This window comes from Gekko japonicus, unplaced genomic scaffold, assembly GCF_001447785.1.
Source record: "Gekko japonicus isolate JY-2015 unplaced genomic scaffold, Gekko_japonicus_V1.1 scaffold2770, whole genome shotgun sequence".
Lineage (NCBI taxonomy): Eukaryota > Metazoa > Chordata > Lepidosauria > Squamata > Gekkonidae > Gekko > Gekko japonicus.
Genome location: NW_015159793.1, coordinates 93325 through 118512, shown reverse-complemented (window position 1 = coordinate 118512; position 25188 = coordinate 93325). Strand labels below are relative to the sequence as shown.

The 25188-nt window shown below is 50.7% G+C and overlaps 1 protein-coding gene across 1 annotated transcript in view; it reads right to left on the bottom strand.

Moving 5' to 3' along the window:
* The window catches only part of NBEAL2 (neurobeachin like 2), a 176406-nt gene that overhangs the window by 63610 nt on the left and 87608 nt on the right, over positions 1 to 25188 (bottom strand). The window contains exons 11-20 of the mRNA XM_015407333.1: positions 23060 to 23143; positions 22009 to 22107; positions 18771 to 19354; positions 17675 to 17807; positions 16994 to 17113; positions 12244 to 12574; positions 9717 to 9799; positions 6550 to 6642; positions 5100 to 5271; positions 3530 to 3663 (exon numbers count right to left, since the gene is read on the bottom strand). Of these exons, the coding sequence (XP_015262819.1) occupies positions 3530 to 3663; positions 5100 to 5271; positions 6550 to 6642; positions 9717 to 9799; positions 12244 to 12574; positions 16994 to 17113; positions 17675 to 17807; positions 18771 to 19354; positions 22009 to 22107; positions 23060 to 23143 (1833 nt within the window). The remainder of the gene's footprint in view (positions 1 to 3529; positions 3664 to 5099; positions 5272 to 6549; positions 6643 to 9716; positions 9800 to 12243; positions 12575 to 16993; positions 17114 to 17674; positions 17808 to 18770; positions 19355 to 22008; positions 22108 to 23059; positions 23144 to 25188) is intronic.

Sequence of the window (25188 nt, the reverse complement as noted above, 5' to 3'; positions counted from 1 at the left end):
ATCCAGCCAGGTGCAAGTGGAGGAAGGGGGAATCAAACCCGGCTCTCCCAGATAAGAGTCCACGCACTTAACCACGACACCAAACTGGCTTTAAGAGAGTTTTTCTGCCTCAGTTTTCTTGACTCTAGAAGTCATCACCCCCACCTGCTGGCTTGTTATCAGAATTGTTGCTTAGGCTGGCAGAAGTGATTAACTTGCAGCAGCTGCGGACTGTCATCTAAAGTGGTTGACCGCTTGCAATTTAGAGATTTATCCTGGTCACAGCACCCTCAGCAGTACTTTATGGTAGATATACCCGGACTCCCATGCACCAAAGAATTTGCTCCTGTTTGTTAGAAGAGGTGGAATCAGCCTCCCATATATTACTCCATTGTCCTATGTACGACGAAGAGAGACAGCAGTTGTTGATACCCCTTCTCTCATGTTTTAAACCCTTGGCTAATTATTTTACATATGCCGAGAAATATTTGATGAAGTTCTTATTGGCCGATACTTAAGATTCTGTCTCACGCAATGTTGCTAAATATTGTTATCTGGTAATTAAAAAGCGTAGAATGAACTGTAACCCGAGCCATTAATGACGGAATTGACCGGTTTCGTATCTTAGTATTTAAGGCTGCAAGGATTCTATGTCATAGACTCGGTGTTGTACTATTTTGGTTTATTTTGCTGGTCTTACGACTGTTCTTAATAAATTTGTTTGTTTGTTTGTTTGCCTTCAAAATCCTGGTCACAGCTTTCCATTGGCCACATGGCTTTTCCTTCTGCACTGAGAACTTCAGCCCCACCAGAAGAAAATGTGCTCCACAAGCCACGAAACACTGGCTACGGGCCTGGCCCCACTCCCTTTGGAGATGGCTGCCTCTGCAGCGTCTCCCTTCCTGCCACCAGGGCACAGTGCCTTTCCTTTCCTATCCAAGATGGCGCCAGTCTCCAGGGCAATAAGATGTCCCACAGAAGTGGTCACAGGAGCTCTGGGACTAGAAAACATCAACTATTGGCCCTTCTGGTCAACGTAGGACAACAGTGTAAACACCGGGTGACTGGACTTTGCGCCACCTCTGTGAAGGACCCATTTTAGTGATCGTGAGCAAACCACTCCCAGTTTCCCACTTCTAAAATGTGGACCTGCCTTAAAAAGGTACAAAGTGTGGCCCAGAGGACAAGACCCGCCCCACAGGAAAACGAAACAGCACCTTAAAGGAGCCGAGTCTTCAGCATTTTAAATATTTTGCCAATAGCTCAAATTCTATACGATTTATGCATCTATTTATCTGCTCCATTTATATCCAACGCTTCCGAGTGGGGGCTCAAAGTGGCCGACATTCTTCTCCTCTCCACCATTTTATCTCCACGGCAATGCTGTGAGGAGGTCAGGCTATGAGTCTGTCACGGGCCCAACGCCACCCAGTGAGTTTCCATGACAGAGGAGGAGGAGGAGAAGATGAAGAAGAGAAGAGATTGCATTTACACCCTGCCCTTCACTACCCAAAAGAGTCTCAGAGCAGCTTACAAACTCCTTTCCCTTCCCCTCCCCACAACAGACACCCTGGGAGGAAGAAGAAGAAGAGATTGGATTTATACCCCATGGCCATTCACTACCCAGAGGAGTCTAAGAGCGGCTTACAAACTCCTTTGCCCTTCCCCTCCCCACAACAGACACCCTGGGAGGAAGAAGAAGAAGAGATTGGATTTATACCCAGCCCTTCACTACCCAAAAGAGTCTCAGAGCAGCTTACAAACTCCTTTCCCTTCCCCTCCCCACAACAGACACCCTGGGAGGTAGGTGGGGCTGAGAGAGCTCTTGACAGAAACGGCTCTTTTTTAAGGACAGCTCTGAGAAAACTGTGGCTTGCCCAAGGTCATCCAGCAGGTGCAAGTGGAGGAGTGGGGAATCAAACCCACTTCTCCCAGATTAGAGTCCGCGCACATAACCACTACACCAAACTGGGGATTCGAACTCGCGTTTCCCGGGTACTAGTCCAATGCCGTAGCTACTAAGCCACATGTAATTGCCCACTGATAAATTATGCCCATCTTTCAAATGCCAATGGTTATTATCAGTTCTGTGTTTATGGCTGAATTACTGTTTTATTTATAGCTAGATTCCTGTCCAAGTAGGACCTTAGAGATGAACAAGATTTTTTTGGGGGGGGGGGTATAAGTTTTCGAGAGTCAAAACTCCCTTTGTATTTGACTAAGGGTGCTTTGACTCTTGAAAGTTTATACCCCCAAAATCTTGGCTTTGGACTTGGCTCTGTGTTCCTGGCTCCTGACCCCGGCTTGGCTTTGGACTACGCTTCCGGTTAGTGATTTTGGACTTGGCTCTGTGTTCCTGGCTCCTGACCCCGGCCTGGCTTTTTTAGACTTTGCACTGTCTTCTTGGCTTCTGACCTTGGCCTATTCTGGACTCCCTTTGACTGGCACCCCAGCCCGTGACACTGTTCTACTGCAGGCCAATAGGGATACTGGCTTTTATTGATGTCTTTTGTATATTGTGATGCTATTATGGTTATTACTGAGCTAAAAAAAAGAGGCTTACAAAATGTATTCCAGTGCCCGCTTTTGTGAGTTTGAGCTCACTTCATCAGCTGCCTTAAAGTGTACATCCATAACAGGTATTTATACTCCAAGTTACATGCAACAGAGAGGTGGGTGCCAGATACTTTTTGGGAGGTGCAAAGAGACATTCAAAATGTGGAGACGGGCTGTGTCTCAGTGGTAGAACATTTGCTTGGCATGCAGGCGGCCCCAGGTTCAATCCCCGGCATCTCCAGTTAAAAGGACCAGGCAGTAGGTGATGGGAAAGACCTCTGCCTGAGACCCTGGAGAGCTGTAAAGAGGGGCTGTGACTCAGTGGCAGAGCCTCTGCTTGGCATGCAGAAGGTCCCAGGTTCAATCCCTGGCATCTCGAGTTCAAAGAACCAGGCAGGAGGTGATGGGAAAGACCTCTGCCTGAGACCCTGGAGAGCTGTAAAGAGGGGCTGTGACTCAGTGGCAGAGCCTCTGCTTGGCATGCAGAAGGTCCCAGGTTCAATCCCTGGCATCTCGAGTTCAAAGAACCAGGCAGGAGGTGATGGGAAAGACCTCTGCCTGAGACCCTGGAGAGCTGTAAAGAGGGGCTGTGACTCAGTGGCAGAGCCTCTGCTTGGCATGCAGAAGGTCCCAGGTTCAATCCCTGGCATCTCGAGTTCAAAGAACCAGGCAGGAGGTGATGGGAAAGACCTCTCTCTAGCCGAGACCTTGGGGAGCCACTGCCATTCTGAGCACCCAGTATTGATCTCCAGTATTGATCTGATTCTGTATAAGGCAGCTTCATGTGTGTGGAATGTGCACCTTTCCTTTGGAAGACTTGATTGAAACACTCAATAAACCAGCCATGGAACACTGCTCCAGTCATGAAGCTCTCCTTGCGACCACCAGCTGGAGGACAGACCCTGCACCCATCCACCCAATGCAGCTGGAATTCTCCCGTCATCTAACCCTCCCACAAGGGGGATCTGGCCTGGCCCGGAACCGAAACACTTACGTTCTGGAGCAGAGCTCCAATGATCGCCGGCCCGTGGCACTGGACCAGGCTCTCTTGATTGACCGCGTGCCCTCGGATAAAGTTTTTCACCAGGAGGAGGAAGGCAGCCACCCGGTTCTTCTCCAGCCGGCTTTCTGCGAATGCAAGACGCACACCTCGGTCAGCCCCATAGAGGGGGAAAGGGAGTTTTTCTCATTGAAAATAGAGCACCTGGGATTACAAAAGACATTTTTGGGGAGGGGCTGTGGTTCAGTCAGTGGAAGAGCCTCTGCTTGGCATGCAGGAGGTCCCAGGTTCAATCCCTGGCATGTCCAGTTAAAGGTCCAGGCAGGAGTTGATGGGAAAGACCTCAGCCTGAGACTCCGGAGAGCCGCTGCCAGTCTGAGTAGACAATACTGACTTTGATGGACCCAGGGCCTGATTTAGTATAACCAAAGATGACACTGGGTACCAGAGGCCACACAAAAGAAAAGGCTGATATACTAATTTGTGTGCAAACCAAATATGAATTCTATCTGTCTGTCTATCTAATCTGTTTATATCTGTCTATTTAATCTGTTTGTCTGTCTATCTAATCTGTCTGCCTGTCTGTCTGTCTGTCCTCTCTCTCTCTCTCATCTATCTATCACTGCTCATACAGCTATAGCCTTAAGCAGAAAATAAAATAGTAACAAAAAATAAATTAATGCCTTACTAGATATTCTTCTGCTGCTGTTTGATTATTGCCGCTACAAATTTTGCCACAGAAAGAGTAACAGAATCATTTGTATCTGACAATAACCAAGTCACCTGTGCCCTCATACTATCAGGTTGTCAGACCTTTCCATCGTTTGGAACAAAGAGTAATTAAACAGGCCCTCAGCTCACTGAACATAGGACACTCCCATAATCAGGGGTCATTTCCTGCAGGAGCGCACAGGAGCGGAGCTCCGGCAATAAAGAGCCCCGGGGGCGGGCACATGCAACAAGCCCCACCCCCTGCTCCCAGCAGCCCTCAGTCAGAGCAAGAAGCAGCCAGGTAAGCTGCAGAACTCCCCCTGGCCCCCCAGTCCAAAACAGTCCAGTGGCACCTTTCAGACCAAGTTTTATTCAGGTACAAGCTCTCCCTCCTCTGCGAGGACAGATCTGCACGTTCCCTCCACCCCAATAGCTAGCAATCCAAAACAGTCCAGTGCTGCCTTCTGACACACTTCTGGTGATGTCAGGGGGTGTGGCATATGCAAACACGTTATGCTAATGAGTTCTGCTAATGTGCTCCTGCACCTTTTTTTCTACGAAATGACCCCTGCCCATAATCATATGCTCAACAGTTTCAACGTTATCAAGTGAGACCAAATATTAATTTACACAGCGCTCTTTCTCCTGGTTCAGTATAAAGCAGCTTCATGCGTGAACCCAGTAACAAAATTTTGGGACACCCCAAAGGACTCTCTGGAGTCAATCCCACATTAGAGATTTTTCCTTCCCTGACTGTAAAAAAGAAACAACCAGCGGGGTCTTAGTGCGGAAGTCCAGAATGCAACGCCCCACCCAATCCCTGCATAGCAACGGCAAGAGAGGCACGGGTCACCTGAGGATTTCCCCAGCGGGATGAGCAGGCCCTGGGCGTTCCGGGAAGAAGTCAGCTCCGGGCCGACCAAGTCGTGGGTCTCCTGATTGTCTTCCGAATCCTTTTTCTGCGACGCCACTTGATCCAGCAGGGGGAGGAGCACCCCCATTCCACCAACGCAGTTGACCACGTCCTGCGGGGGAAACACAAACGCTGCCTCAAAAGACTGTTCGGAGCAGAGAGGCGACACGCAAAGAGAACCTGTGAATGAGACTTAGAATCATGGAATCATAGAATGTTAAGAGTTGGAAGGGACCATGCGGGTCATCTAGTCCAACCTCCTGCACTCTGCAGGAGCAGAGCCGAAAGAGAGCCCTACGACATACCCGAGAGATGGTCGTCCAGCCTCTGCTTGAAAATGTCCAGTGAAGGAGACTCCACCACCTCCTGAGGCAGACTGTTCCACTGCTCAACCACTCTTACGGTTAGGAAGTTTCTCCTGATATTTAGCCGGTAACGACTCCCTTGTAATTTCCACCCATTCGATCTAGTCTTGCAATCCGGAGCAAGAGAGAATAGATCCGCTCCATCTTCTACATGACAGCCCTTCAGATACTTGAAGACTGCAATCGTGTCCCCTCTAAGCCTTCTTTTTCCCAGGCTAAACAGACCCAACTCCTTCAGCCTTTCCTCGTAAGACTTGGATTCCAACCCTCTCACCGTCCTGGTTGCCCTCTTCTGGACACGCTCGAGCTTGTCAACATCCTTCCTCAAATGTGGTGCCCAAAACTGGACACAGGACTCCAGGTGGGGCCTGACCGTAGCAGAATAGAGCGGAACTACCACCTCCCGTGATCTGGACACGTTGAGAAATTCCTGGAGATTTGGGGGTGGAGCCCTGGGAGAACAGGGACCTCAGGAGGGTGGTGGCAGCTACAAGCATGGACGGCTTCAAGTGGGAATTAGATAGACATATGGAGCAGAGATCCATCAGTGGCTATTAGCCACAAGGTATACACAGGAACTCTCCGTCTGGGGCAAGGGATGCTCTGTATTCTTGGTGCTGGGGGGGGCAACAGTGGGAGGGCTTCTAATGTCCTGGCCCCACATGTGAACCTCCTGGTGGCACTGGTATTTCTGGCCACTGTGTGACACAGAGTGTTGGACTGGAGGGGCCTTTGGCGTGATCCAACACTGGCATCTCTTATGTTCTTATGTTCTTATGGATGGACGTCCCCGACAGGCGTTTATCCAATCCCCTCTTGAAGCCGTTCCCGCTTGTAGCCGCCACCCCTTCCTGTGGCAGTGAACCCCACCTGTCAGTTGCTCTTTGGGTGAAGAAGGACCCCCCTTTGATCTGTTCTAAGCCTGCTGCCACGCCTCCGGCCCCAGCTGAACTGCCAGCACTTCAGAGGCAGGGAACGGCGTAGAGTGCCGGAGACGGCCACTTTCTGGAGAAGCCTCACCCTACCTTGACGTCCCAGTTCACCACTTTGTGACCCGTCAGCCTCCCGTCGAAGAAGTGGTTCGGGGAGAGATCCAGGCAGATGTTGCCTTTGCAAGCCTAGAAAACCCACACGGGAGAGACAGACACGGTTAATAAAGGATGACATCCAGAACATGTCCGGACCTAGGATACTTGGAGAGCTGAAGTCCCCCGTTCTCTAAGACCTTCCTTTGCAGCTTTGCCGCAAGTTCCCCCGGCTGCTGGAGGTTCTGTGAGACAAGAAGAAGAAGAAGAAGAAGAAGAGGAGGAGGAGGAGGAAGAAGAAGAAGAGGTGGAAGAAGAGGTGGAAGAGGAGATTGGATTTATACCCTGCCCTTCACTACCCAAAGGAGTCTCGGAGCGGCTTACAAACTCCTTTCCCTTCCCCTCCCCACAACGGACACCCTGTGAGGTAGGCAGGGCTGAGAGAGCTCTTTCGAGGACTGCCCTTGAGAGAACAGCTCTGAGAGAACTTGTGACTGACCCAAGGTCACACCAGCAGCTGTGCGTGAAGGAGTGGGGGAATCAAACCTGGTTCTCCCAGATTAGAGTCTGTGCTCCTAACCACTGCACCAAACAAGTACTGGCACCAAAATTATGCAACCCACCCCCAGCAGATCTCCCTGCTCCTCGCTTGCTGGCTTTTAGACAGCACCCAAAGAGCTGCGGTGGCTCAAGTGGTTAAGGCGCTGAACTGCAGGCTGTGGAAGGTCGGTAGTTCAGCAGTTCAAGACCCGAGCGTGCCGCATGACGGAGTGAGCTCCCATCTCTAGTTCCAGCTCCTGCCAACCAAGCAGTTCGAAAGCAAGACATTGCAAGTAGACAAACAGGGACCACTTCGGTGGGAAGGTCACAGCGTTCCGTGCGCCTTGGTGCTTAGTCATGCCTGCCCCATGACCACGGAAACATCTTCGGACAGCGCTGGCTCTTCGGCTTGGAAACGGAGATGAGCACCACAACCCTAGAGTCGGATTCGACTGGCTTTCGAGCCAGGGAACCTTTACCTTTACCTTTTACAAAGACAGTTTTGTTCCAGCGAGGATTTGATGTGAGATTGAATTTGGGTTCCTCTTTGATTTGGCTGTTATTTAATCTGCCTCTGCTCTGTTTGATGTTATTGCTATTTTAGACTGATATCAATTCACGTCATTGTAGATTTCCTTTGACAACTGGGGACCTCAGAGAATGCACTGCCTGAAATCGACAAGATTCTGACCGGACAGGCCATTTATTTGCGTATTTCTTATTCATTTCTCAGACTGATATCCCACTCCCCCCCCCCCGAATGGGACTCAGGGGAGGGGGGGGGAGGCCAACAGCAGATAAAGCACACCCGAGAAAAACAACTCAAAAGATGCAACAAATAAACTTGAAAAAATATAAAAGGATTAAAAATCTATCCCCATCAAAATCTATCCACTATCGAGCAGGGGAGGACGCGTGGATGGGGAAGACTCCTTTGAAGCAGACCAGCTGCCTGGCGGATCACAATCACCCAAAGGCTGCCCCAAATAGAGCAGCCTTACGTGCCCTGCAGAACTGAGGGAGGTCCTGCAAGGCACGCATCTGTTTGGGCAGCTGGTTCCACAGGATGGGGGCCACCACTGAGAAGGCCTTTACCCTTGTTGACCCAAGGTGGACAGTTCTTGGACCAGGGACCGCCAATAAACGCTGAGATGAAGATCAGAGAAGACAGGGAGGATCATGCCGGGAGAGGCGGTCCTGAAGATATGAGGGTCCCAGGCCATTTCGGGCTTTAAAGGTAAATGCCAACCAGTGTTCCCTCTAACCTGAGTTAGTGTGAGCTAGCTCACAGTTTTTTAGCCTCCGGCTCATACATTTCTGTCTCTGCTCAGGAAGGATGGCTCCAGAGCAGTGTTCCCTCTAAGCTGAGTTAGTGTGAGCTAGCTCACAGTTTTTTAGCCTCCGGCTCGCACATTTCTGTCTCCGCTCAGGAAGGAGGGCTCCAGAGCAGTGTTCCCTCTAAGCTGAGTTAGTGTGAGCTAGCTCACAGTTTTTTAGCCTCCGGCTCGCACCTTTCTGTCTCCGCTCAGGAAGGATGGCTCCAGAGCAGTGTTCCCTCTAAGCTCAGTTAGTGTGAGCTAGCTCACAGTTTTTTTAGCCTCCGGCTCGCACCTTTCTGTCTCCGCTCAGGAAGGATGGCTCCAGAGCAGTGTTCCCTCTAAGCTGAGTTAGTGTGAGCTAGCTCACAATTATTTAGCCTCCGGCTCGCACCTTTCTGTCTCCGCTCAGGAAGGATGGCTCCAGAGCAGTGTTCCCTCTAAGCTGAGTTAGTGTGAGCTAGCTCACAGTTTTTTAGCCTCCGGCTCGCACCTTTCTGTCTCCGCTCAGGAAGGATGGCTCCAGAGCAGTGTTCCCTCTAAGCTGAGTTAGTGTGAGCTAGCTCACAGTTTTTTAGCCTCCGGCTCGCACCTTTCTGTCTCCGCTCAGGAAGGATGGCTCCAGAGCAGTGTTCCCTCTAAGCTGAGTTAGTGTGAGCTAGCTCACAGTTTTTTAGCCTCCGGCTCATACATTTCTGTCTCTGCTCAGGAAGGATGGCTCCAGAGCAGTGTTCCCTCTAAGCTGAGTTAGTGTGAGCTAGCTCACAATTATTTAGCCTCCGGCTCGCACCTTTCTGTCTCCGCTCAGGAAGGATGGCTCCAGAGCAGTGTTCCCTCTAAGCTGAGTTAGTGTGAGCTAGCTCACAGTTTTTTAGCCTCCGGCTCGCACCTTTTTGTCTTCGCTCAGGAAGGATGGCTCCAGAGCAGTGTTCCCTCTAAGCTGAGTTAGTGTGAGCTAGCTCACAATTTTTTAGCCTCCGGCTCGCACCTTTCTGTCTCCGCTCAGGAAGGATGGCTCCAGAGCAGTGTTCCCTCTAAGCTGAGTTAGTGTGAGCTAGCTCACAGTTTTTTAGCCTCCGGCTCACACATTTCTGTCTCTGCTCAGGAAGGAGGGCTCCGGAGCAAACTAATTGATGCAGCAGCCAAGTCGCCGGCTGAAAACTTTAATGCCAGGAGCTCACAAAGTAGAGTTTTTGCTCACAAGATTCCGCAGCGTTGGCGCCAGTGCAGCTGCCGCAGGGTAGGTGTTATACGCACTGACCAAACACAGCCTCTCCAGAAAATAGACAGCTGAAGGCGATCCGGTCATACCTGTGGTGTGTAATACAGGAGGAGTTTGCTGCTGAACTCCAGGAAATCCCCTTCCGGCTTAAACGGAGATGTAACATTTGGTCCTGCAAGGGGTGGGGGAGGGGGGGGAAAGGGAAGGAAACAAGGCTGTTTTCACGCACGCACTGCAAGAAGCAAGAGTTGGTCTCATGTATAAAGACCTAGATTTGCTCTGAATGCGAGGATGTTCACTTCGCACTATTTATTTCATTTCTTAACTTCATTCATGCCATTGTTCACACAGTGAATGAAGGCAGCATATTTAAAACTATTCAATTCAGTCAGGCAGCATAAAACAGGGGTCCCCAGCTAGGGTTGCCAAGTCCATCTTCCACCCCCAGCGGGGGACTTTGGGGGCATTCCGGGAGGGGGCGGGGCATCCCCAACGTGAAAACGTCATGTTGGGGACGTCCACCGGCCTCCCCACCCACCCGTGCATCAGATCTCCAGAAACGGCAGTTCCCTTTTAAATGCAGGAGCTGGCGTTTCCCCTTTAAGAGCAGCCGCATTTCCCTTTTAAGAGCACGAAGCTGGCATTTCCTTGCAAGCAGGAGCCGGCGTTTCTCCTTTAAGAGCAGCTGCGTTTCTCTTTTAAGAGCACGAAGCTTGGCATTTCCTTGGGAGGAAACACGGGTTCCACACACTTAAAGGGAGAGAGAGGGGTGGGGGTGGCTGTTGGGGCTTCCCCCGCCAGCCATCTGGCCGGCGGCGGGTAGAACCCCCCCAAAAAACGGGGGACCCCTGGCAAACCGGGGGGGTTGGCAACCCTATCCCCAACACTGGGACCTGCTGAAAACCTTTCTGGCGCCTGCGGACTGTTTTTAGAATGTGGGCGGGGCTGGATGGGGCTGACTGGCCCTTGGAGATTGCTGACTGGCCCCTGGAGATTGGATTGGCTGTGCAGATTTTTTAAAATGCTGCCTTGGCAGCAACAGCCATCCCAGTTGCTATGTGACTGAAGATCGGCAGCAGAAGCCATTTTGTGGTCGGCCCTGCCTCCTGCAGCAGCCATTTTGCGGCTGAGCCCTCCACACCGTGTCAGGATCCCAAAGGTGCCTGCAGGCTCAAAAAGGTTGGGACAGGGACATTCAACCAACGATGCTACCCATCTGCGATTACAGCATCAGAAAACAGTGCGGGCAAAACACTAGAAGAGATTGATGAAGAGACTGGATTTATACCCCCTGCCCTTCACTCCCCTCCCCCTCCCCACAACAGACACCCTGTGAGGTAGGCGGGGCTGAGAGAGCTCTCTTTTGAGGACTGCCCTGGAGAGAACAGCTCTGAGAGAACTCGTGACTGACCCAAGGTCACCCAGCAGCTGCATGTGGAGGAGTGGGGAATCAAACCTGGAGTCTGCACACTTAACCGCTACACCAAGCTGGCTCTCCATGGCAACTAAACATGTGTGGGGGGAGTGGAAGAGAAGCCTGATTTTGGTGGCCCCCAGACCAAGGCAATCTAGATATGTCCAGGATCCACCCTTCAGTGATGGCAAAACAGCACATACCCATACACATGCTGAAAGTAAAATCCAGCAGGTACAGGCACACCTGTGGCCATCCCTACATCCTCTGGTGGCAAATTTCACATTTCAGTCACTCTCTGTGTAAAGTTGTATTTCCTTTTGTCCGCCCGGAACCTACTGCCCATCAGCTTCATTGGACACCCTCGAGGTCTAGTATTTTGGGAGAGGGAGAAAAGGTTCTCTCTGGTCAACTCTCTCCACCCGATGCATGATTTTATAAACCTCTATCATGTCCCCCCCCTTAGACGTCTCTTTTCTAAATTGAAAAGTCCCAGACTCTCCATCCTCTCCTCATAGGGGAGGTGCTCCAACCCCTGAATCGTCTTGGTCGCCCTCCTCGGTACCTTTCCCACCTCTGCAATGTCCTTTTTGAGATGTGGCGACCAGAACTGTACACTGTACTCCAATTGAGGCCACACCATAGATCTATACAGAGCAGGGCTATTTTTGGGCAGGAACGCACAGGAACGGAGTTCTGGCTGGCTCCCGAGTTGGCCACGCCCAGCAGGAACTCATTAGCATAATAGGCCACACCCAACAGCAGGGACTCATTCAGATTGGCTACAATTAGGGGTGTGTGGCCTAACATGCAAAAAGCCCTGGGTTTTGACAACAAACAAGGTAAACAGAATAAGAAGGGAAAGGTGGGTGTGGCTGGATGATCACACTTCTTGTAACATGGGGGTGCGGCCTAGCTGTGCTGTCAGGGTGTGGCCTAATATGCTAATGAGTTCCTGCTGTTGGGTATGGCCTATTATGCTAATGAGTTCCTGCTAGGCTTTTTCTACAAAAAAGGCTCTGATACAGAGGCATTGCAATGTTGACTGTTATATTTCCAATCCCTTTCCAAATAATCCCCAGCACAGAGTTTGCCTTTTTTCATCGCTGCAGCCCACAGGGTTGACACTTTCCCGGAGCCCCCCTGCCACGACCCCCTTGCGAGCACTCTCTGCTCTGTTTCCGTTCCTCTCGGACACCTACCTGAGGAGTAGAGCGCCTTCACTTGAGCGGGCTGGAGCGCTTCGTAGAAGACCGAGACGGGCCCGAGGTGACCCTCCAGGGACGTGGGCATCCCCCACTCGGTGTCCTGGCTCCCGGCGAGTGTCGTGGAAACCACACCTTCCCGGGGGACCTGAGGCGGAATGGGGATCCAGGCGTGCGGCGCCAGAGAGGCTGGGAAGGACTGGGAGCGGCTCAGGGGAGGGTGAGCCGGGAAGGCCAGGTCTGGTGAGTGGCACGGGGAGGGGAGGTTGGTGGTGGTCGTGGTGGTCGTCCGGTGGCCGGCAGAGCCGATGCAACAGGAGGTGAAGGACTGGGAGAGAAGGAGAGAGAGAGAGAGATTGGATTTATACCCCGCTCTTCACTTGGAGTCTCAGAGCAGCTTACAAACTCCTTTCCCTTCCCCTTCCCACAACAGACACCCTGTGAGGTGGGTGGGGCGGAGAGAGCTCTGACACAAACTGCTCTTTTTCAAGGACAGCTGTGCCAGAGCTTGTGACTGACCCAAGGTCACATCAGCAGGTGCAAGTGGAGGAGTGGGGAATCAAACCCGGTTCTCCCAGATTAGAGCCCGCGCACTTAACCACGACACCAAACTGGCAAAGCATGTCGGGCAAGGATTAAAACGGGAGAATCCCCTTACGTGCCCCAGCCTCACGGAGATGGCTCCTTTGACCCCCATTGGTTTGCCGGTCATCAGAGTCGCCACTGAGAACCGGATTGTGACATCTGCTTACGGCACCGTGAGCTAGAGATGTGAAAGCCCGGGAAAAAAACCAGAACAATTTGGAAAAAAAACCCCGTTTTTTTCCCTAAAGCCTTTTTTGTTTTTTTCCGAAAAATTAGAAAAATGGAAAAAGGGAAAGAAAAGGGAAAAAATTGATTATGGAACGTTTCATTTTAACATGATGAATAAAATATTTTAGGACAAGGTGTTCAAATATTTCCCAAATCATTTCTAAAAAATACGCATGGTATCAGATTGATCTAATTTCTGTGCACTGAGGACAAGCGAGTCCTAGGTTACAAACTGAACTCTCCGATGCAAGAACAAGATGCATTTCTTCCTTTAGGAGGTGCTATTGTCACGAGAAAAGAAAAAGGTTTCAGTTTGTTTTTTGCATGTGGGTGGGTATTCTGTTTGTAATAATGGTTTGGATACACTATATTTTTAATATGTTTGTTGTGATGATTTCATGCCAAGTAAATATGTCCATAGTCATATTTTATGTTCCTAAAGTAACAGAATGACTTTCAATCTGGAAAAGAAAAAGAAGTGCTAATGTAGCATTTTTTCCAATTTTTCCGAAAATTTCCGTTTTTTTTCAGGGGGAAATCGGAAAAAAAACAGATTTATTGTCCCGAGCTTCAAAATTTCCGGAAATTTTACATCTCTACCGTGAGCTCACGTGAAAGATGACAGAATTAGGCGGATTTTTTGCACCGAGAAGAGCCCCAAATTTTGAAATGTTCCTAATAGCCAGTGGTGGACCTCTGCTCCAGATGTTCATCCAGTCCCCTCTTGAAGCTGTCCATGCTTGGAGGTGACACCACTACCTGAGACAGACTCCCTCTAATTCCCCCTAAGTCTCTCACTAACTCGTGACTATTGGGATACGTTTTACTAGATCAACATGTGCATGCAGTGAAGAAAAAATACCAACTACTGAAGATACTGTTTCCAGGGTCAGATCTTGGTTTCCAAATTGCAAAAGCCAGCAGCGGAAAGGGCGGGGCAGCCACGAGGGAGGGCTGGCCTGCAACCCACTTTCAGGGGCTTCGTGACCCACTTTTTGGGTCCTGAGTCTGACCCACAGGATGGGAAACAGTGTTACAGCGTCGGTTTGCATGATGGCTTGTACTGCCATTCGGTTTTTGCACTCCTAGTCCAACTGCATTGTTCATTGAACGTCCTATACTGAATTATTACATATCCCCCATCTTTCTGTGCTTTGTAATTTGCCTTGAGTCTCAGTGAGAAAGGTGGGCTACAAAAAGAAGAAGAGGAGGAGGAGGAGGCGATTGGATTTATACCCTGCTCTTCAGTACCCAAAGGAGTCTCAGAGCGTCTTACAATCTCCTTTCCCTCCCCCTCCCCACAACAGACACCCCGTGAGGTAGGGGGGGCTGAGAGAGCTCTCCCGAGGACTGCCCTTGAGAGAACAGCTCTGAAAGAACTTGTGACTGATCCAATGTCACACCAGCAGCTGCGAGTGGAGGAGTGGGGGAATCAAACCCGGTCCTCCCAGATTAGAGTTTGTGCTCTTAATCACTACACCAAACTGGCTAAAGAAAAAGAAATGAAGCCTCTGCTGCCCTGGCGTGGATAGCCCAGGCTAGCCCGATCCGGTCAGATCTCGGAAGCTAAGCAGGTCCGGCCCTGGCTAATATTTGGATGGGAGACCTCCAAGGAATACCAGGGCCGGGAGCTGAGGCAAGCGATGGCAAGCCACCTCAGAACGTCCTTTGCCTTCAAGCCCCACGAGGGGCTTGATTTGATGGCAAAAGAGAAAAAAAAGAAAAAAGAAAAAGAAGGGGGGAAAAGAGAAAAAAAGGGGGAAAAGAAAAAGAAGGGGGGAAGAGAAAAAAAAGAAAAAGAAGGGGGGGAAAAAAGAAGGGAGAAAAAGAAAAGGAAGGGGGGAAGAGAAAAAAGGGAAAAAAGAAAAAGAAGGGGGGAAAAGAGAAAAAAAGGGGGGAAAATAAATGAAGCCTCTGCTGAAAGACAAAGCACAATTTGGTGGCCTTCTGAAGGGCAGGTCAACAGATGAGAAAACTGCGGGCACCCTCCTTTGAGGTGAGATAGTAAACCGAGAAAGCTGCCTCACACAGACTTAGGCCATTAATCCATCTAGCTCAGGATAATCTAACAAGCAGCTTTCCCTGGGTCTCCAAGCAGAGAAAGATCCTTCCTGACAGCTGCTACCCGAAAATATCTGTTTGCAGGAGATGCCAGGGAGGAAGGGACTGAAACTGGGCACGAAAAGCACGTGCTCTGCCACTGAGAAGAAGAGGGAAGAGATTGGATTTATGCCCCGCCCTTCACTACCCAAGGGAGTTTCAGATCGGCTTACAAACTCCTTTCCCTTCCCCTCCCCACAACAGGCACCCTGTGAGGTAGGTGGGGCTGAGAGAGCACCGATAGAAACTGCTTTTTTTCAAGAACAGCTCTTATCAGAACTACAGCTTGCCCAGGGTCATCCAGCAGCTGCAAGTGGAGGAGTGGGGAATCAAACCCGGTTCTCCCAGATTAGGGTCCGCGCACTCCTAACCACTACACCAAAATGGCTCTGAGGGGCCGTGGCTCACTGGCAAGGCATCTGCTCGGCCTGCAGGAGGTCCCAGGTCCAATCCCCGGCTTCCCCAATTAAAAGGATCAGGTAGGAGATAATGTGAAGGACTTTTGCTTGAGTCCCTGGAGAGCCGCTGCCAGTCTGAGTAGACAAGACTGGCCTGAATGGACCGAGGGTCTGATTCAGTAGAAGGCAGATTCTGTGTGTCTGTATGGGGCTCTGGACCATCCCCACAACTGACACAGCTGCCTTGCACAGAATCACACCACAAGCCTACTTAGCCCCGGGACTGACTCACCCTAACGTCTTCTACTTGATTCCCCTTGAACTGGAGATGCCGGGGATTGAACCTGGAAACTATGGCATGCCAAGCGTGTGCTCGATCACCAAACTATGGCCCCAGCCTTAAAGGAAAAGTTCTGCAAGCTCCCAGATCAGGTGATAGACAGGGTTAGGAGTGTGCATTCGGTAAAGCCGAGCCAGAAAAAAAAAACCCCTCAAAAAAACCCTTTTCCGGCATTTTTTGGGTATTCGGCATAACGAATCAGATCCTCTGAGCTGATTTGGCGGCCGAATACTGAATGCCGGGAGACACTGCTGCCTGCCTTTTCCCCATCTCCATAGGAAACAATGGAGGATCGGGGGCACCCTTTTTGGATGCCCCTAGAATTGGACCCCTTGGTCCAATCTTTTCCAAAATTGGGGGGGGGGTTTGGGGAGAGGCTCCAGCAGCTATGGTACAACTTTGGTGCCTCTACTTCAAACCCGCTCTCCCCCAGCCCCCTGAATACTTGTTAGAAGATTTTTGCCATTGATTACAATGGCCCCATAGGATATAATGGAGCCAAAATTTTTTGGGTACCACTAGAATATCAGTATTGGTATTCAGGTATATTTGGGAATCCTGAAAAAATTCGGCTTTATTATACCCGAATCCAGAAAAAAAAATCCCCCTACACGCTCCTACACATGGTTTTGACAGTCAACAGACCCTTCTTGGTAAGCTTCGGCACTGCATAATTTTGGGGGATCCAACACCCGCCGCTCGGAGGCTCAAAGCAAAGTTGGTCAGGTGGTCGCCCCATCCGTCTACCCGAGTACGTGAAACTGTCTTCCAGCGAGTCAAACCACTTTATCGTCCACCTTTGTCAAAACAGTGTAGTTTCAATGCTGCTGTGGCATGGATCCATCTCTCCCCGAAAGCTTCCAGCTTCTTTGTGCTGATATTAAATCTCATTTTACTTATTTGTGATGCTGCAATGAGATGCCTTAACTTCATAAGGGAAGCCAGGGCCTTCAGTTTGCAAGAACTGAATGAGTCTGTTAACAATGTGACATTTGGAAGGCCACTAATTCACAGGGTCGCTGTAAGTCAGAATGTACTTGCCAGCACATAGCGCATACAATATCTGTGGTCATCTCCCTTCAGGAAATGCTCTTACCTCACCCAGGGAGGGGAAACGCAGCTGAGCCATTTTTCGGAGCTGACCATCCACGTAGACGTTCACGAGGTTCTGGCCGAAGGGCCGTCGGCCGGTGATGTGGACAATATCGACGCAATGCTGGAAGAAGTGGAAGGAGACAGAAGCATTTGTGGATCCCCCCCAGCAGAGGCACCCCTTGCCTGGGGTTATAAAATACCTTGAACTGGCCCTGGAAGAACTTCTGCACTGCCTACAGATTTCAGCATGAACAGAGAATGCCTACTCGAGCTGACAGGAGGTTGGGGAGGGGGCACAGCATTGTAGGAGTATTTTTAAAAAGTAGCATCCTGTACTTACCCAAAATTCATACCGGAAGTGACAAAGGGTAGCTCTAGGAATCGCTGGAAATTCTATGGTAAAATCATAGCATTTCTGGAGATTCCTAGAGCTACCCCAGAAGGTAGGTCTAGGAATCGCTGGAAGCTCTATTGTAAGACCGAACTTTCACCAGGGGCTCAGCAGCTCTAACATGTGCCTGTGACTGACAGTGTAACACAACAGAGCTTGCCATACCCAGCGAGTAGAAACTACAACTCCTGTGACTTCTACTACTTTGCTAAAGCAGGAGGATAAAGCCAAGCAAAGGAACTGGCCGGGGTACAGCTAGCAGTTGGGTTGGGTTTTTCTAGCTCTACATACCCAGGCGCTGTCATTGAAAGGAAACTCTGGGAGAGCGACCGTCATGTACTCCTTCTTGGTGCAGACAGCCACCACCAGCATCCCGTCGGCTGTGAAGAAGGCCTCAAAGCCCGTCCCGCTGGCTGTGAAGAAACTGGAGGGAGGGAAATTGAGGGGTAGAGAAAGGTGAAAGAAAATGGCAGGCGTGATTGGATTAGGTTATTCTCTTAGGAATTTCAAAGGGAGATTAGAAAGAGAGATTGCTGAATTGCTACTGACAATGAAACTTGAGACAATGCATCCTCCTGGACTGAATCAAGACCTAGGTTTCCTGTCTCATCACCAATGCTCATTTCTCCACGCCAACTACCCCTCTGCATATCACACCGAATCCAATCACACTTGCTATTGTCATTCACCTGCTAATGTCATTTGGCATCTGAAATCACTCCATTCTAATACAGAACTGATATGAATAACAACTTCCTCCCGGGGAAAAACTGAATGATGACTGGACACATCAAAAGCCAATGTTTAAGGGAGGCATCCTGTGAGTTACAATGCTAACACTTAAACACTTTACTCAGTCCTTCGCTAAAGAGTCATGGTGGTGTCCGGTATATCCTAAAAGTAATTTTTTGGTGAATACGTTGCAATTTAAGAAGAGAAGAGAAGAAGAAGAAGAGATTGGATTTATACCCCGCCCTTCACTTGGAGTCTCAGAGCGGCTTACAAACTCCTCTCCCTTCCCCTCCCCACAACAGACACCCTGTATGGTGGGTGGGGCTGAGAGAACTCTGACACAAACTGCTCTTTTTCAAGGACAGCCGTGCCAGAGCTTGTGACTGACCCAAGGTCACACCAGCAGGTGCGAGTGGAGGGGTGGGCAATCAAACCCGGTTCTCCCAGATTAGAGTCCGCGCACTTAACCACTACACCAAGCTGGCTCTTACCAAGAGTAAGAACCAAGAAGAGATCAGGTATAAACTCAATACACCTTACGGATCTTATTTTGGCTACAACAGACTAACCCCCCTGGAACACGTCAGCTTGGGGCTTCATGCGATACGGCATCCCCCTTACCCTACGGCGCACCTCCCTGCCTCCATAGCCGTACCTGTACAGCTGCTTCCGCTTCAGCTTGGCAGCTTCCTCGGGAGACTCCTTCGCCTCCTCCACGAGGCACACCCAGCCGTGGAAGGCAAAGCCGCTACCTGGCCATTTCTGGATAGCAGGCACCATAATCCCCGCCATGCTGGGGGTGAGGTCAAAGTACTGCAGGGCTCGCTCCGGCCCGTCCTTCCGGGCCATGCCCGAGAGCGCGCGGATGACTTGGGTGGTGTACGGATGGGGTCCCTTGCCTGGGTCGGTCCGGAGGAGCTTGAGGAGCTGCTTGAACTCGCCTGGCCGGATGGAGAGGCCGCCCAGGACCTGCAGCAGGCCGATGAGGTTCTCGGCGCACTTGGCATCCAGCTGGCGCTCGGCGGCGCACAGGGCGTCCAGCAGGCAGCCGACCATCCCCGCCTTCACGCAGGTCGTGCGGCTCTGGAGGGAGGAGTCGCAGACCTTCTTCAGCCAGTCGGACAGGAAGACCTGCAGGTCCCGCGACGCCAGCTCCGGAAGCCACGCGATCAGAATCAGCAGCGGCTGTTCGTTGCGGATCGGGCGGGTGGGGCAAGAGGTGTGGTCCCCTTCGACCGCCTTTGGGGTTTAAGAAGAGCAAGATTAAGAGGCGAGGCCGGATCGATCCCGTGGTTTATCAGCATGAGGCATTCATTTGTTTATACCCCACGTTTCTCCCCAGTTGGGACTCAAAGGGGCTTAGAACATCGTAATCTGCTCCTCCGCCTTCTCACAACAACAACAACAGCCCTGTGAGATGGGCTGGGTTGAGAGACCGATGGGCCCAAGGTCACCCAGCGAGCTTCCCTGGAACGACTGGGGATTCGAACCCCGGTTGTCCGAGTCGGCCATTCTATCCACTACACCCGATTGGCTCTCAGTACTCCTCATCCCCATAACGCCCGAGGAATGACGGTCGAGGGTTTTATGACTGTCTTCCTGCTCCTTTTTCTGAGATGCCACCTGGATTCCAGACTGACAGCATAGAGGAGGAGGAGACTGGATTTATACCCCGCCCTTCACTACCCAAAGGAGTCCCAGAGCAACTTACAATCTCCTTTCCCTTCCCCTCCCCACAACAGACACCCTGTGAGGCAGGTGGGGCTGAGAGAGAGCTCTTTCGAGGACTGCCCTTGAGAGAATAGCTCTGAGAGAATTTGTGACTGAACCAAGGTCACCCCAGCAGCTGCACGTGGAGGAGTGGGGAGTCAAACCCGGTTCTCCCAGATTAGAGTCCGCACCCCTGACCACTCCACCAAAGTGGCTCTTGGGTTCCCCCTCCCTCCTACCCAGGGGTCATTTCGGAGAAAAAGAGGTGCAGGAGCTCATTAGCATAACTCATTTGCATCTCATTTGCATATGCCACACACCCCTGACATCACCGGAAGTGTGTCAGAAGGCAACACCCAAAGCTCAGGCTCCACTGGACTGTTTTGGATTGCTAGCTATTGGGGGGGGGACATTCAGATCTGTCCTCGCAGAGGAGGGAGAGCTTGTACCTGAATAAAACTTGGTCTTAAAGGTGCTACTGGACTGTTTTGGATTGCTAGCTATGGGGGGCGGAGTGTGCAGATCTGTCCTTGCAGAGGAGGGAGAGCTTGTACCTGAATAAAAGTTGGTCTTAAAGGTGCGACTGGACTGTTTTGGATTGCTAGCTATTGGGGGGGGGGGAACGTGCAGATCTGCCCTCGCAGAGGAGGGAGAGGTTGTACCTGAATAAAACTTGGTCTTAAAGGTGTGTCTGGACTGTTTTGGATTGCTAGCTATGGGGGGGGGAGAGTGTGCAGATCTGTTCTCGCAGAGGAGGGAGAGCTTGTACCTGAATAAAACTTGGTCTTAAAGGTGCCACTGGACTGTTTTGGATTGTTAGCTATTGGGGGGGGGGAACGTGCAGATCTGCCCTCACAGAGGAGGGAGAGCTTGTGCCTGAAGGTGGGATGGGGGGGTTCTATGCAACTTACCTGGCTGCTTCTTGCTCCTCGTGGCCCGACTGAGGGCTGCTGGGAGCAGGGGGTGGGGCTTGTTGCATGTGCCCGCCCCCTGGGCTCCTTACTGTGCGCTCCCGCAGAAAATGACCCCTGCTCCTATCCCTATGCCTTCTTAAATCCTTTCTTTCTTTCTTTCTTTCTTTCTTTCTTTCTTTCTTTCTTTCTTTCTTTCTTTCTTTCTTTCTTTCTTTCTTTCTTTCTTTCTTTCTTTCTTTCTTTCTTGGAGCTCAGGTTGCCTGCCTGCTTCTCCCCCCCCCATTTTGCTGCCACAACGCCCCTGCCAGGTAGGGAAGCCCGAGGGCTCAAGCCCGAGGGCTCAAGCCCGACTGGCTCAGGGTTCCTCAGTGAGCTTCACGACCGTGTGGGGACTTGCCCGCTTCCTTCCTAAAGCAGCCCAAGGCCTCCAGGAAGAAACGTGATCGATGACAGCAGCCGCGAGCTTCCCAGTCTGCAACAGGGACCTGCGAAGCCTCGCGGCTGCTGTTGACAATCCCTGGTGACAACTCCTCCTCCTCCTTCCTGTAGTCTCTCAGGACCAAAGAGCTAATTACGGGAATGTGCTCCTGCCGCCAGCACCCCTGGGGACTTTGTGTCAGTGGTGCATTCCAATGCACTCTTTGCTTTTTTAAAAATTGCAGTCCCATCTGCTCCACGACGGCAGACTCCTTCCAGCCAGCTGAGGTGGGTGTGGGTGGGAATTTGGCAATTCCTAGAGTGGAAAGTGGCTCAGAGGTTCAGACGCTGAGCTGCAGACCGGAAGGTCAGTAGTTCGGCAGTTTGAGACCCGAGTGTGCCACGTGACGGAGTGAGCTCCCGTCCCTGGCCCCAGCTCCTGCCCGAACTAGCGGTTTGAAAGCAAGAAACTGCAAGTAGATAAATAGGTACCGCTTCGGTGGGAAGGGAACAGTGTTCCGTGCACCTCGGCGTTTAGTCATGCCAGCCACATGACCACGGAAACGTCTTCGGACAGCGCTGGCTCTTCGGCTTGGAAACGGAGATGAGCGCTGCCCCCTAGAGTCAGATCCAACTGGCTTTCGAGCAAGGGGAAGCTTTACCTTTAGAGTTGATTAACACCACCTCTGGGTTTTCCCCGGAAGTGACGTCCCGCTGTTGCTCGATGGTGCCGCCCACGCCCTCTGACTCCCACCGGTTGCCAGGCAACTGCAGTTTCAAGGCATCCTCCCTTCCTGACCTCAGGAGGACCAGGGCTGCAGATGACCTGAGATGAAAGCAACCGGTCCTCACCATGTTCAGCAGTTCCTGCAAGAGCCTCCAGGTCGGCTGGCTCTGGCTCTTCAGAACTTCGTACAAGTGGGAGTAGCCGATCCGTTCTTTGAACACCTCCTGAAAGGGCAACAGCCAACGACAATTAGACAGAAGACGCTTCTGCAAAGCACCGTGCACTTCCATTACCTACAGTTGCCAACTCTGGGTTCTGAAATGCCTGAAGATTTGTGGGTGGACCCTGGGAAAGGATGATCAGGGGTCTGGAGACAGAGCCCTACGAGGAAAGGCTGAGGGCCTTGGGAATAAGAACATAAGAGATGCCAATGTTGGATCAGGCCAAAGGCCCATCCAGTTCAACACTCTGTATCACACAGTGGACAAAAATACCAGGTGCCATCAAGAGGTCCAGCAGTGGGGCCAGGACACTAGGAGCCCTCCCACTCTTGACCCCCCCCCCAACAACAAGAAGACAGAGCATCACTTGCCCCAGACTGAGAGTTCCTATCTATACCTTGTGGCTAAGAGCCACTGATGGACCTCTGCTCCATATGCCTATCTAATTCCCTCTTGAAGCCATCCATGCTTGTAGCCGCCGCCACCTCCTGTGGCAGTGAATTCCATGTGTTCATCACTCTTTGGGTGAAGAAGGACTTCCTTTTATCTGTTCTAACCCGACCGCTCAGCAATTTCATGGAGTGTCCACAAGTTCTTGTATTGTGAGAAGGGGAGAAAATGCCTACCTGCTCTATCCCATGCATAATCTTATAAACCTCGACCATGTCACCCCTCAGCCGTCATTTCTCCAAGCTAAAGAGCCCCAAGCGCTTTAACCTTTCTTCATAGGGAAAGTGTTCCAACCCTTTTATCATCCTAGTTGCCCATTTCTGCGCCTTTCCCAATGCTATAATATCCTTTTTGAGGTGTGGTGACCAGAACTGTACACTGTACACCAAATGAGGACGCAACATCGATTTATACAGGGGCAATATGATACTGGCTGATTTGTTTTCAATTCCCGTCCTCGTAGCGTTACTCAAACTGTTCCCTCATGCGGACGTGAGCCGCTTACCTTGGCTGAGGGGGAGCTGCTCATGATGGAGGTGAGCACCCCGATGGCATGAACCGCGAGGGCGTCCGAACGGGTGTCGAAGACCTGAAGGTGAGAGAGAAGGGAGAGGAAAAGTCACTGATACCCCCTATTACACCTGGCAGGCCGGGCGGCTTCCCTCCATTTTGCGCCATTCCGTTTTTTCCTGACTGAAAGAGTTCTACTGACCCTACGTTGCAAGAGAAATAAAAGTAAAACGACGAACGCCGAGCAAAGGGTAACAGCCGCTCTAGATTTTTACCGAATCATTTGGAATTAAAAGGAGAAGAAGAAGAAGCAAAACAGCAGCCAGGAAAAGAAAAGAAGCTCACGGTGCGAATTCTGCCCCTCCCGCTCTCAGATAGAAAATCACACGGAAACATCAATATACCTTGAGCGAAGGGAAGATACGAAAGCCCCCTAAAACTGAATGTGCTGGAAGGAAGGTTCCCCCACCCCCTCGCCTCTTGCAGTTGTATTTTGCAGCATACATCACCAAAAAGCGGACAAAGAAAAGGTGCGAGCTCAGCCTACATATGTCCGTTAGAAGCCAAACAGAGAAGGAAGAAGGGGAAGGGGGGAAAAGGCAACCAAACTTTATCTCCTGCGTGGCTCTCAAGGGTGTCTTCTGCGCTTCAACAATCGTCTTTGGTTAAGAGCCCTGGCTGCTGTCCGTAAAAATTAAGCTCAATTTAAGGATATGTTTCTTCCTTGCACGACTGCAAACTGCGGCCCTGGCTGACCTTCTGCTTGCTATGGTGGTTAACTCTATGTCAGGGCTGTACTGCAACAGGTTGAATTAAATAACAGCTGTAAAAAAAATAAAAATCCCTGCAGAGAGAAAACTAGCTAGGCTACAAACCTTCTCCCTGATAAGCTAGATTTCGGCATGTGTGGATTTTTTTTTTTTTGGTGCACAGGACTGTTTGGTGAGAGAGGCAGTTTTCCCCATAGCTCAAAGCCGTACAGGACAGAGCACCTCAGTGAGAACAAGACCTGAATGTCCCCTTCGGATTTACATTCATCCCACTCACGATACGCTACCATTTGTGCGCATGGTTTTAAACCGTGCTTCCCAGGCGGAAACTTTTAGGCTTATCTACGCTTTGAAACGGAGATGAGCACCGCAACCCTAGAGTCGGATTCGACTGGCTTTCAAGCAAGGGAAACTTTACCTTTACCTTTTACTCTTGATATGTATGGAGAGTTACATCACCTTAAACCCCGGTGTAGGAAGCTCATGGGAAACTGTGCTGTGTATAATACAAATGCCCCGACAAATTATCTCTGTGAGACTCGTCTTATGCCCACGTGCCACGTATACAGCACCAAGTTTAAGTGAAACAGCAATAAGGATCTTTAGCAATCAATGGCTGCGGTCACACACACTAAATCAGGGGTGTCGAATTCATTTGTTATGAGGGCCGGATCTGACATAAATGAGACCTTGTTGGACTGGGCCATGTGTGTCATAAAATGTAATGCCAGGTACTGGAGATATAAACTTTATAAAGGACACAAACACAAATGGGTTTACTTAAAATAAAAACACACCTAAAACATTAGCACTCTTGCAATATTTTGTTTATTGAACAGTGTCTGATAACTGAACCTCTTGCTCTGAATTATTGCATCGAAATGTCTGTGCTGTTGCAATCCCGATCGCGAGTGTGCTGTTCAGGTGTGTCTCTGTAAGCTGCAAACCTACGATGACGCAGCAGCAGCAGAACTGGAAGAAGAAGCAGAAGACAGCCAGTTCCACTGCAGGCCTCACAGAAGCCCTCTGGGGGCCTGATCTGGCCCCCGGACCACATGTTTGACACCCCTGCACTAAATAATCCATTTTTCAATCCACTTTCAAGGCCGTTGGAAAGTGCACTGAAAGTGACTTAGTGTGACAGCGGTCCAAAACAATACCAAAAAAATTGAAAAATATGCATACTGATTAAGTATTAAACGCCACAGAGGACACTGTTTGGAAGAGGAGAGAAGCCAAAAAATAGGGTTCCCAGCTCCTGGTGGAGAAATACCTGGAGATTTGGGAGGTGGGGCCTGGGGAGGGCAGGGAGGGGCTTCAGAAGGCCATAATGCCGTCGAGTCCACCTCCCAAA